At 44.4% G+C, this 12,176-nt stretch overlaps 3 protein-coding genes across 6 annotated transcripts; 2 read left to right on the top strand and 1 right to left on the bottom strand.

The window, feature by feature from the left end:
* Window positions 1-317: 317 nt before the first annotated feature.
* On the bottom strand, window positions 318-1,213 carry LOC108152498. Its single transcript, XM_017281873.2, has one exon. The coding sequence runs from the start codon at window positions 932-934 to the stop codon at window positions 419-421; it is 516 nt and encodes a 171-aa protein (XP_017137362.1). The 5' UTR covers window positions 935-1,213; the 3' UTR covers window positions 318-418.
* Window positions 1,214-1,966: 753 nt separating this feature from the next.
* On the top strand, window positions 1,967-5,940 carry LOC108152496 (protein disulfide-isomerase). Its single transcript, XM_017281871.2, has 2 exons — window positions 1,967-2,253; window positions 4,070-5,940. The coding sequence occupies exons 1-2, from the start codon at window positions 2,109-2,111 to the stop codon at window positions 5,404-5,406; spliced, it is 1,482 nt and encodes a 493-aa protein (XP_017137360.1). The 5' UTR covers window positions 1,967-2,108; the 3' UTR covers window positions 5,407-5,940.
* Window positions 5,941-7,648: 1,708 nt separating this feature from the next.
* Window positions 7,649-12,151, top strand: LOC108151694 (uncharacterized protein DDB_G0284459). 4 transcript variants are annotated; one of them, XM_017280445.2, is made up of 6 exons: window positions 7,649-7,839; window positions 8,191-8,472; window positions 8,546-8,905; window positions 9,012-9,339; window positions 9,602-10,568; window positions 10,639-12,151. In XM_017280445.2, the coding sequence occupies exons 2-6, from the start codon at window positions 8,195-8,197 to the stop codon at window positions 11,907-11,909; spliced, it is 3,204 nt and encodes a 1,067-aa protein (XP_017135934.1). In that variant the 5' UTR covers window positions 7,649-7,839; window positions 8,191-8,194; the 3' UTR covers window positions 11,910-12,151. The 4 variants fall into 4 exon arrangements, with proteins under 4 accessions (XP_017135934.1, XP_017135935.1, XP_017135933.1 ...); XM_017280446.2 differs by lacking the exon at window positions 7,649-7,839 and adding an exon at window positions 7,851-8,064; XM_017280444.2 differs by lacking the exon at window positions 7,649-7,839 and adding an exon at window positions 7,851-8,097.
* The last annotated feature ends 25 nt before the right edge of the window (window positions 12,152-12,176 follow it).

Here is a 12,176-nt window from a genome sequence, read left to right as displayed (position 1 = left end):
TATTTTTAAAACAACGATGAGTTTTATCCGGCAATATTTTAGTCCGTTATAATACAAAATATATCAAATATACCAATATACAAACAAAAAAAACCCGCGCATTTCCTTCCCGTATTTATATTTTGACAATATTCTTAATTAGCTGAAAACCAAGGAATTCGCAAGGAATAAAACCAGAAGTGTTTTCCATCGCCGATTTCAGCGACCCCATACATATGTAGGTGCTCCTCCCGAGTTTCGCTGATAAGGGTTTCTTACCGTTGGCAACATTCCAAGTGTTTGGAAATCGAATGCATGAATAGGCAAAAACATGTTGATCTCAAGAAAGAGTTAAATGGTTTAATTAATTTGAACAGCTTAAAAGGCTAAATGGATTTCAAAGGAGTTTGGAAAGCAATTTGAACATTAATTGAACAATTTATTGCATATTAAAGATGTCACTGGGTCTCCTGCGCGACCTTCTGGTCTTGTTTTGAGCTAGATGAATTTGCTTGTATATCGCCTTATCTCCTAGTTCTCGGTTGCCCAGAATCTTGCCATATCCTTTGATCAGGTGGTATAGTTTTGTGTCTGGTGAAGCAACTATCATATCGTTATTTTTGACATCATCTTTTTTGGAAAGAACAGAGGGATACAGCTCTGCTATCTCTGCGTCGATAGCAGAATCAAACTGGTCGTCTGTGTCAGTGGAAAGGGGCTCATTCTGTGTGCGTTTGATGCAGAATTTCTCATAGCGTTTATTGGCTTCTCTTAAGGCCGAGGTCTTTATCTGATTCATGTCCCAGGAAACGTCTAGCTTGGACTTGATTTCATCGGATATGGTATCGTCATTTTTTGATGAGAAAAGCCTGCCAAACATTTTCTTCAATTCGTCTGAATCCTGTTCGTCAAAGGAGCGGACTAGTCGATCGGTTTCCGCCAGAGCGGGGTCCATTTCCCGAATTGCATTTTCCGCGTTGGCTTCAGCTGGAGATTCTTGGTATTGTTTTTGTGATACATCGTTTTGTGGCCAGTCTTGGGGTGAGTTTTTTTGCGCAGTATCAAAATTCAGGTCCGGAACATACTGGATATCCTTTGGGAGGTACCCGCGACTCTCCAGGTAACCAATCGGTGCCAGCTGTCTATGAGGTCTTGGACGATTTTTTTTGCCGGGTTCTGATAATTGGGAACCTCTAAATTATGCGCAGAGGCGGTATAAAATATTAGAAAATTTATAGTGTACAAAATCATTGAAACAGCCGTGTTTTGAAAATCAAATGAAATCGATGACTTTTCATTGACAGCTAAGACAGCGAAGCAGCTGTTCACACGGTGACAGTGCACGGTATACTATATAATTTTTTTGTATCGGTATATAATGGTATGTACCATAAGCCCATTTAATTTATTTTTTAATTTTATATTTAAGAACATAGGGTATTGTTTCTTCATCCCACCCAAATTTTCCTATATATATCCACTGGACTAGACTTAGACAATTTTAGCGCAGTTCAGGTGAAAGATATCTTGGTAACTTTTCTTGTAAGGAAATAGAATAGATGAATATACAAGAAACATTAACAAACAGTATTATTTTCCGCCGTTTAACTCCAGGTGCTGAAACGTTTAAATAGAGGGGGTTAAGTTCGTTTTCTTTATCGGTATATTTACGGTATATTTTGCTAATCTGACAGTATATTTCAGTATATTCTGATGGTCAGAAGGTGTATGTAGCGAATGTGTAGTTAGGTTGATCTCTTTTGCCTAAACCACATTTTATTATTTTATAACAATCCAATAATGATAAGTTCTTAAAAATAACCATTTTTGTATCATACTGATTAGATTGTCGGATATGAAATATTTTCAGTGCTAAAATCGAAGAACATGATTGAAATAATTTGTCGGTATGTTCACGGTATATTTTGAAAATGATACGGTATATTCTGAGCGTCAGACGGTATATAAATCCGCGGTCACTATTAAATAGACGTGGCGCTGTCATTTACCCGCACATTCATTCTCGCGTCCCGTCAAACCGACAAACAGAGAACAGAACAGCACCAGTTGCAACAGAAGAAGTGTGTGATATACCCCAACATATTACTTAGCATATAAAAGTGGCCGCGATGAAATTCCTAATCTGTACACTACTCGCCGCGGCTTTCTACGTGGCCGCTGCCGAAGTTAAAGTTGAGGAGGGGGTTCTCATTGCGACAGTGGACAACTTTAAGCAATTGGTTGCCGACAATGAATTTGTGCTAGTTGAATTCTGTAAGTATTATTGTATTACAAATCTTAAGTAAATATTATATTTGCGCGCCGGGTGACGCTTTCCGCTGGCTGATTCATGCGATTTCGCGGCTACGTGGTCTTTTGACCGGGAGCAAGTGGAACGAGAACGAAGCATCGAAAAATATGTCGGCGTGGCAGTTGGTAGCCCAAAAAAATTGTTGCTTGATGCGAGTATGCGACGCCTGTGCGAATTCAAGGAAAAGAATTGGAGTTTACCATAACAAGTGAAAACTCTTTAGTTGCTTTTCCTGCACTTATATCGCTTTTTTAAACGTTTTTATCTTTCACATCAACGAGAGAGAGAGCTGAGAGTTGCGCTCTCTCACAGTTTTCCCCTCTCTCTTCGTTTTGGTGCAACTGTCATCTCTTTTCAACGCGCACATCTTGCACCTGTGTGTGTGTGCTCGGGGATGGGTGTGAGAGCGAGCAAGCAAACGCTGTGTTGTTATTGTTCCTGTTATTCCCATAAAAGTGCCATAAATTCGAAATGTTAAATGTCGAGACAATGCTTATGCGCAGTATTACCTTCAGGAAGCACACTTGCTAACTGCTCCCTCTGCTTCAGATCCTTGGACATCAAGATAGAGTTTATTGTTCCCGTCCCGTATGTTTCACTTTTATCAACAATATTAATGCTGCCTGCCCACTGCCCGCTGCCCTGGGCGTGGCCAAATCTGTGCCCACGCATTCGCATCCGCTTCATCAATCTTGCGTTAGAAAGAAACAAAAGTAAATAAAAGTTGTCGGGCAACTCTTCATTCGAATCTAGGTTAGACAAGCAAGATATTCTTTATGTGTACAATCTTTTCGCTATATGCTTTCTATTCTGGTTTTGGTTTCCGCTCTGTGCCCTTTTCTACGTCGGCGCGGCCACGCAATGGAAAGTTCATTCAACTCTTTCATTGCGCATGCTTAACGGTGCTGTGGCTGCCAGTGCTGGCGCAAGTAAAGAGGAACAGATTTAGCTAAAAAAAAAAATGTATAATGAATGGCCTCAAAGATGTTTTCAAAGTACTGTATCCGACAGCAAAGAAATCGAAAATCCATTCGCTCCTTATCTTCCCGCAAATGAACACACTTCAGAGATAAACAAAAATCAGTGATATAAAAAAAGTCCCGTCCCTGTATTACTTCAACCTTTAAAAGCAAGATATGTTTGGCCGGCATCTCTGGTTTCGCCAATATGGCGACGACGCATGGTTTGTTTATGCCAGCGTTTACGCTTTCGGTGTGTGAATGACAACGTCAGCTAAGTTACTTATTGGTGCTGCGGGTCATCCGCATCAGAAATCTTATCTTCGAATATTTTCTTGCTGTGTGTGCCTGTGCCTGTGCCTGTGCCAATGGCAATGTCAAGGCGAATGGCCCGGCCACGTCAGCCGAAGCCGAAGCTAAGTCAAGCCGGTGATAAGCAGGGCCTCTTAAGACGTTGTCAAGTCGGTATTATGTCATCTCGCCGTGGTAGCTGTGTGCGTGGATGCGTGTTAAATTGCAGCTGGGGCTGCAGGCAGGCAATGGGAATACACCACGTGGAATTTGCATAATGCCAAACAGCTGTTCGAAGTAGAACAATGCGGACGGGCCCTGCTCCAGATCCGTGTCCAATGTAGCGAATGCGATTACAATTAACAGTCCAAAATTAGAATTTTCCGTTTGGATGCCAATTGCAAATGTCTGTTAGTATTACTATTACAATTACTATTGCTATTGAATAACGACCCTGCTAGAATGAGATAAAGAGAACAGAATTCCGTTTTCTAATTGCACTCTTCCCCCTCTTTCTTAATCCTTCCAGATGCTCCCTGGTGCGGACACTGCAAGGCCCTCGCTCCCGAGTATGCCAAGGCTGCTCAGCAGCTGGCCGAGAAGGACTCGCCAATCAAGCTGGCCAAGGTCGACGCCACCGTCGAAGGTGAGCTAGCTGAGCAGTACCAGGTGCGTGGTTATCCCACACTCAAGTTCTTCCGGAGCGGTGCTCCAGTGGAGTACAGCGGGGGTCGTCAGGCCGCCGACATCATCTCTTGGGTAACCAAGAAGACTGGACCACCTGCCAAGGATCTGACCAGCGTGGCCGATGCTGAGCAGTTCCTCAAGGACAACGAAATTGCCATCATTGGCTTCTTCAAGGATACCGACTCTGAGGAGGCCAAGACCTTCACCAAGGCCGCCAACGCCCTGGACTCGTTTGTCTTCGGTGTGAGCAGCAATGCCGATATTATTGCCAAGTACGAGGCCAAGGACAATGGCGTGATCCTGTTCAAGCCCTTCGATGACAAGAAATCTGTGTTTGAAGGCGAGCTCACCGAGGAGACTCTGAAGAAGTTCGCTCAAGTACAGTCTCTGCCCCTGATTGTGGACTTCAACCACGAGTCGGCTTCAAAGATCTTCGGAGGCTCCATCAAATCCCACCTGTTGTTCTTCGTCTCCAAGGAGGCCGGACACATTGAGGCCCATGTCGATCCCCTTAAGGAGATTGCTAAGAAGTACCGCGATGATATTCTGTTCGTTACGATCTCGTCTGATGAGGAGGACCATACCCGCATCTTTGAGTTCTTCGGCATGAACAAGGAGGAGGTGCCAACCATCCGTCTGATCAAACTGGAGGAGGACATGGCCAAGTACAAGCCAGAGTCGAACGATCTGTCTGCCGAGACCATTGAAGCTTTCCTGAAGAAGTTCCTCGACGGAAAACTGAAGCAGCACTTGCTGTCCCAGGATCTGCCCGAGGATTGGGATAAACAGCCTGTCAAGGTCCTTGTCTCCAGCAACTTCGAGAGCGTCGCCCTCGACAAGAGCAAGTCCGTCCTGGTTGAGTTCTATGCTCCATGGTGCGGCCACTGCAAGCAGCTGGCACCCATCTATGACCAGCTGGCCGAGAAGTACAAGGACAACACCGACATTGTGATTGCCAAGATGGACTCTACTGCCAACGAGCTGGAGAACATTAAAATCTCATCCTTCCCCACAATCAAGTACTTCCGTAAGGATGACAACAAGGTCATCGACTACAACTTGGATAGAACTCTGGACGATTTCATCAAGTTCCTCGATGCCAACGGTGAGGTGGCCGATGCCGAGCCCGCAGAGGAGACCGAGGAGGAGGAGGAGGCGCCCAAGAAGGACGAGTTGTAAATCCAACAACAATAACAAATAACAACATAAACAACAAAAGCAAACATGAAAATCCAACAACAATGAACAGCAACATCCCTACAACAAACAACAGCAACAACAAATAGCAACGTACATTCTGTAGTTTATTTCTATATTCTATTTTTATGGGGTTGTCCGCACAGGCTCGGCCAGAATCTCCTCATCCAGCAAATGAGTTTTTATCATTTGGCTGTTGGGTCAGGTCAGCTGGTCGCCCGCCCGTCCGCCATCCCAGCATTTGCCACTCAATTTTATCTTCGCGTTATCAATTTTTCAATTTTGTTGTTTGTATCTGTACTTGCAACGCAACTTTCAACGCTCTCTTCAGATGTTCCTGTCGATTGCGTAAACTTAAAATTCAGTTTTATTGAAGAATGAAGCAAAAGCGATAAATTTTAATATGTAATTCTTTAAGTTTTCTTTTTTTTTTGGAATTTTTAGAATCATTGAAAGAACTGATTAAGAACTTAACAAATAAAGTTGGTAACAACATTAAAACCAGAAAAAAACCAAGCCCTTGTCTGATGCCTTTGCAGATCGAACGTTGCTAGAGTGTCTCATCTGATTTTTTTTAAATTTGGCCTGGAAATGCTGTACATATGCTCTACTGATTTAAAAAACCTGTCTGCATAGTAGCCTGCAGGACCAAAACGAAATGGCTATGTCCTCTCGGTTATTGATGGTGATCCTACACGCTTAATGAGGGGTCACGTTAGAAGTACATTCATCCGCACATGTCCTACGATCCACATTGCATACACACTGAGAGAAAACTCCGCAGACTAAAAAAACATTAAAGGGATCGCAGCTTTTCTTTCGTCTCTTTAGATGGCATTATCATCACGTGACTATTCATTAGAGAAATACAAATTAAATTCTGAACGAAAGAGAATTAACATAAAAACGATGGAAAGGGTCTGCACCCATTTAAAATCTAGTCCTAACTATCAAACATATAACTATCATTACCACAAAGGGATAAGTCACGACAAGCCATATTATATACCTCTATATCAGTCATACATAATGTACATATATGTATATATCCCTTAAATTATTATAAAGAAATGTCTACAGAGCAACTAAGTATGTGCATGTACACAGAGTCTACATAAAATAATGTATGTAATATATTATACATTACACGTACCACACATGATTCGTTCACCAGCACCGATTAGTATCGAAGTGGATTTTGAATATTTTCTTGTTACAATGGTAGCAATATTTTTCCGCCCTGACAAGATCTATGCTAACATCCCAGCGCAGAAGACCACTAGTTTATTTTAAAATACGGAGTGAAAAGGAATATTATGTCTTAAATAAGGTAAAATATCACCATCGATATATGAAGCTTCCATCATATCGATAGATCCTGCCATCTCTACTTGTTGGGTTTATACGGTGTCTTAAAAGCGGGAATTAAAATTCATGATCATGTACAGAAAAGACATTGTCGACTAGTAGGTATTTTAATACACTCCATGAAAATGAACTTGAAGAGTTTTAGCGCAGTTCAGGTGAACGTTTTTAAGTACAGACAAAGGATGGCTATACAAGAATAATTTACATACAGTATTATTATCCACGGATAAATAGAGGGGGGTGGAATGGGCCAAGTCTTAATCATAATATATACGCTTTATTTTGAAAATGAGACGATATATTTTGGTATATTCTGAGGTTCAGACGGGATACGTAGTAGCAATATATTATCACTTAATTAACTTAGTGGACATTTTTGTTTTTTTTTTTGTTTTTTGTTTATACCTTCTTGTGGACACAATTAAATAAAAAGGAGTCTTTAAATCTACCGTTTTTGTACAAAATTGATTCATAAAACGGATAAAATCATGTGTTTATTGCTGGAGAGCCTAGCGAGCTAGTAATATTAAGCCGAATATCAAACTCGAGGAATAAGATGAAATAATTCATCAGTATATTTACCGTATATTTCTGAGGGTCAGACCGTATGTAAAAAGGGGTATGGACAACAGGCAAAAACAGTCAAGACAAATTGCAAGGTTCGTGCGAACACTCACCTCGCGTGTGAGGACAACATATCTTGCAGACAAAATCGGCAAGGTACATTGGGCAAATGGGGTACACTTCGCCTTGCATGCGCGGCATTTTCTGGGCCGTGTTGCCTGTCGTCCATACCTCTTTTTTCTCACATTATGTAGCCAATATGTAGTAACCATGTAGAATTTGTATATACGCGTAAATTCTCGAATCTGTCTGACGGTGTTTTGAAAACGGCAACTAAATTTCACGATTAAAATGTTATTTTCACTAAATAGCGTATTTACGGAGCACATTAAAAGAAGAAAATAATATCAGATCAACGCGCTCTTTATTTGTTGAGCGACGTCGTGATTTCAGTCTTGAAAACCATATAGAATGATACCTGAAGTAAGCAGTTTGCGATGTTTTCTCAATCACAAGCGCGTGCCGCATGAACGCAACATTCGGTCGACGAAGCTCTTAATCGGTGGCACTGCTTTTGCTCAAAGTATAAAAAGTATATATAAAAGTAGCATATTACAAAAGTAATATGCTTAAACACAATCCAATGTGTGCTGAGTTAGTGTCTTGCCTCAGGGTGTCGAAATTTCCAGTATAAGGCGTACTTAGCAAGTGCGTCGATTCTTCGGTCCTATTCAGATCTGGGTATGGGGTATGTCTCCCAATGACAACTGTGGGGACTTTCACTGCAATAACGGGTTTAACCTGCGATTTTTTTCGCCCAATTTGCATTCGCAGAATTATGAGCTTAACACAAAGCTGCCTCTGCGAGCCAAGGAGCAGGAACAGGAACAGAAAGAGCAGTAGCAGCATGTTGGACGACTTTGATAAGGCCAGCATCGTTGCCCATGCCGATGACAATGAGTACATATCGCCGGCCACCCCGGAACCCCAGCTGAATCCGGAGCCGGAATTTGCCCATTTGACTGAAACTAAGCGAACGATTCATGATGCTATAGCCGCACTGAACGATGACAGTTTCGAGAAACGCATCGCTCGTCTTCTCTCGCAGTACGAAGGGTGAGTGTGGCTGGGAGACGGGGGAAGGGGACCGTGCTTATTCTGATTATTTACTGGATACTTAATTGGATAGGGCCATTCGGGAGGAGTTTGAAATTGCCCAGTACTCGCCGCAGAGATGTAGGAAATTGGCCCGCACTCTCACCGGACTCACCGATGTCATCCACACCATAGGCAGGTCGGTGCGACAGGATAATGCCTATCGCCAACGCATGTGCAATATTGTGGCCTTCTACATATCCTGTGAACTGTGCTCTGCCCAAGAGCCAGTCGAAAAGGAAGAGCTCATCATCAATCGAATCAGTAGTTGCCTCAAGCTGTATGTGGAATACGGCGAGGGCGGCGCTGGCGTCCACAAGGAGCATGTTCTCCGCACTCTTCTGGCCGCACCAAAGTTGTTTAATCGGGCTAGCATTCTATCGGTGTTGTACAGGTAAAGGTCGTTAGATACACATAGCGCTGTTATTTCTCTAAATTTGTATATTTATTCTGTTCCTTTCCTACCCTTCCTTTTCAACTTGTATTTATTTTCTGTACAGCCGCCTCTTTCCTCATTGGTCTATGCCTAGCATTATGATTCAAGCGGAGCTGCCGGACAAACTTTACATCGAATATATTTTAATATTTTATTACTGGCAACGACTCGAGCCCGATGAGGCAGTCAAGGAGCGGATTGTCGAGTTCGCCGACAAGTTTATGCGGCCCTCAAAAACACTGGCCACGACCAGTAAATACGCAGAGTACTGTACCTACAGTGTCCGAGCCACGGCCACGCGCTCTATACTGAATCAGCTGCGCCAGAATAGCTGCACAAGCCTGCATGCGGCCATCAAAGTTGAGAATCGGCCGCCGCACTCCAGCGAAGTGGTTAGTTGTGTTCATTTAGCTTCCCATTACTTTCTCTCTTCGGTTTAACAATGATGTCCCAGTAAAAGGTCTGATTCGGACAAGCAGATGGAGCAAAAGGCTCCGCCGACGCAGTTAGTCGCGTGACAGGCGGAGGCTGGCTCCACTCGGCTGTCCCAAAGTGACTACAATCTCAGCTGAGTAACGAAAATGGCCCCCACTAGAGATGGCTCTAGTTTTCATCAGTTTAACACAAATGTTTATATTTCTATGAATACTGCAGGTAATCAGTTCGGATGATGAGGACAGCTGTCCACTCTGGAGCAGCGTTAGGTCGAGGACGCCAACGCCTTCGTCCAGCCAGCATCCCCCTGTCTTTCTCCAGAATCTCTGCAAAAATGCCCGCCAGCTGGAGCCCTGTAAGAGAGCCTCGGCTTTGTTTAAAGGCATCGATAACACCGTTGAGATTGTGGATCTCCGCGATTCCGATGATGATGTAGAAATGTTCTCTCTCGACTTCAATGTGCCAGCCAATGTGGATGGCAACAACTCGAACTCAAATTCAAATTCAAACTCAAACTCAAATGATTCAGCCAGTCAGTCCCTTGCGGAAGATGACTCTGTGCCCGTCACGCGGATATATCCGAGCAACCTGAGGACCTATGAGCGAGGTCCAAGTGCTGCTGCCATCTCTGTCTCTGTCTCCGAATCACCCCCACCCACCACGTACATAGTGCCCCGAATAGTCAATAGCTATAGCTGTCGAAGGGACAGCCTCCATCTGGTGTCCACAACAGCCCCGCATCTCGTGGATCAGTCGGTTCAAACGACCGTGGATGAAGAAGAGCTCGAGGAACAAATACAGGAAGAGGATGCACTGCCCCCGTGCCACCTCAACTCGGACAATCGGCTACCGGGCACAACCACAACTAAAACCACCGACCTGCTCTACTCAGTCCATAGAAACGCCGACAGTCGCTTTCCCAGGAGCAGCAGCGCAAGTAGCAGCGATGCCAGCACCCACCAGCACCAGCACGTACATCACTGCCGCCAGCCATCTAGTCAGAATAGCAACTGCAGCGAGAGTTCGATGCAGAAAAAACAGGTTACCTTTAGTCCCCTGCACCTGGGTAAAACTGCCTCGAGAGCCAGCACAGTCGCATCCAAGAAGGCAGATATAAAACGGTTCGAGACATCGCCAGCCTTAAAAGCGGACCGCATTGACAATCTGAAGTGGATGGCTCTCAAAGGTAAGGGTTAAAAGAGATTACTTACAATGTGTTCATGTACTTATGATTTTGATTTCGATATCTGTTCCAGAGCACATTCAGGCTAGCGCCAAGATGTTCGCCAAACTGAACGCAAGTAGTAACAATTGTGATAGTAAAGGAAGATCCAGTGGTTACAAAGAGATTACCGAGATTCCGGGGAGCATGGCCTCGCCGGTCAGAAGTGCGCCCAGAGCGGCCCAAATCACCGCCTCCCAGCTGACACCGACTACGAGCCATGCCTCCAGCTGCACGCCCACACGCATGAGAGGCACACCCCGAGGGCGAGGGGAATTGCCCACGCCTCCAGCGTCTACGCACAGCTCGGCCAGTCCATATCAGGTACTCAGAGCGTCCACCGATACCCTGAGCTCTATCGACATGGAGAAACTCGAGGGGAATGCTAGAGTGTACAGCTTCAATCGACGCCTGTTCTCCAAGGCAGCTAACGAGCATGTAAGTTTCTACAACCAGCTGTTGAGCGTGCAGCGGAAGAATCTCCGGCAGCGGAGATTGGCCAACCGCACCAACAAGAGTAATCCTGTAGATCCGAGGCAGCAGGAGCTTATAAATAAGGCCAGGAAGCGGTGCCAGCAGCTACGCGCTCTTAATGCCAAGAAGCGAAACGAGGCGGAGCAGCTGCAAAAACACCTGACGACCATAAGGAATTATGCCATACGGGGCAAGCCCATTGTAAGACTGAAACGTTGCAAGCTCAATGTCTGGGCGGGAACTGTCGAGAATTCGCATCGATTATCCACCTCGTTAAATGAACCAGCGAATGGCGGTGAATCGGGTAAGGAGCCGTCTGAGGACAATCAGCAGATACAGAAAGAGAAAGAGGAGCAGTTGGAGCAGAGTCAAGCCAAGCAACGACGTCGAAGGGGCCACAGCGTTTGGAAGCACATCAAGAAAAAAAAGAAGCTTTCGTTGTCCTCTCCAGAAGTTGCTTCGGACACAGTGCCAGTTGAAGTTCCAAATCCGAATCCATCGCCAGAGTCAGATGTTGAATCTGTGACCGAGCCAGATCCAAAAGATCCAGAGCCAATGCCAGCGGGAGCGGCAGCTCCTCAGGAACCAAAATCCCTTCCAGAGGTTGGCATGGAGCTAGAAATTCAGGAAGACGGCCTGGGGGCGGATGACAGCAACGCCGTGCCCTCCCCCGCCCACAACATCGAATTGGTGACCAGCAATGTGCCGGTTTACCTGCTCAACGGGGAGAGTCGCGATGTGAGCACCCCTCTATCCAGCCAATTCAGTAGCAGCGGATCCACTGAGCCGGCAGCAGCTAATGATACCTTTGTCCCATCGAGAAAAGATTAGGTCTTCGTCCTTTCCTTTCCTTTCCTTTCCCCTAGCCTGGATAGTATTTTAGTGTTTTGTTGATATTTAGAGAGTATCCCTATCCTGTAAAACTGTTGTACAGTCTAGGTATATTGTCTTAATGCAGTTTCTAGAAAATTACGAATTACGAATTGTTGAAAGTTATTATTATTATTTTGTATTTTTTTTACATCTTCCCTTGCAATATTTCCCCTTAAAATAAACACGAACACGAACCAAAATATTGTCAATTTAAAGCAATGAAAT

The sequence above is a fragment of the Drosophila miranda genome, chromosome XR, assembly GCF_003369915.1.
Source record: "Drosophila miranda strain MSH22 chromosome XR, D.miranda_PacBio2.1, whole genome shotgun sequence".
Classification (NCBI taxonomy): Eukaryota; Metazoa; Arthropoda; class Insecta; order Diptera; family Drosophilidae; genus Drosophila; species Drosophila miranda.
The sequence above is the reverse complement of the archived record's forward strand: the minus strand, read 5'-3'. Positions and strand labels throughout refer to the sequence as shown.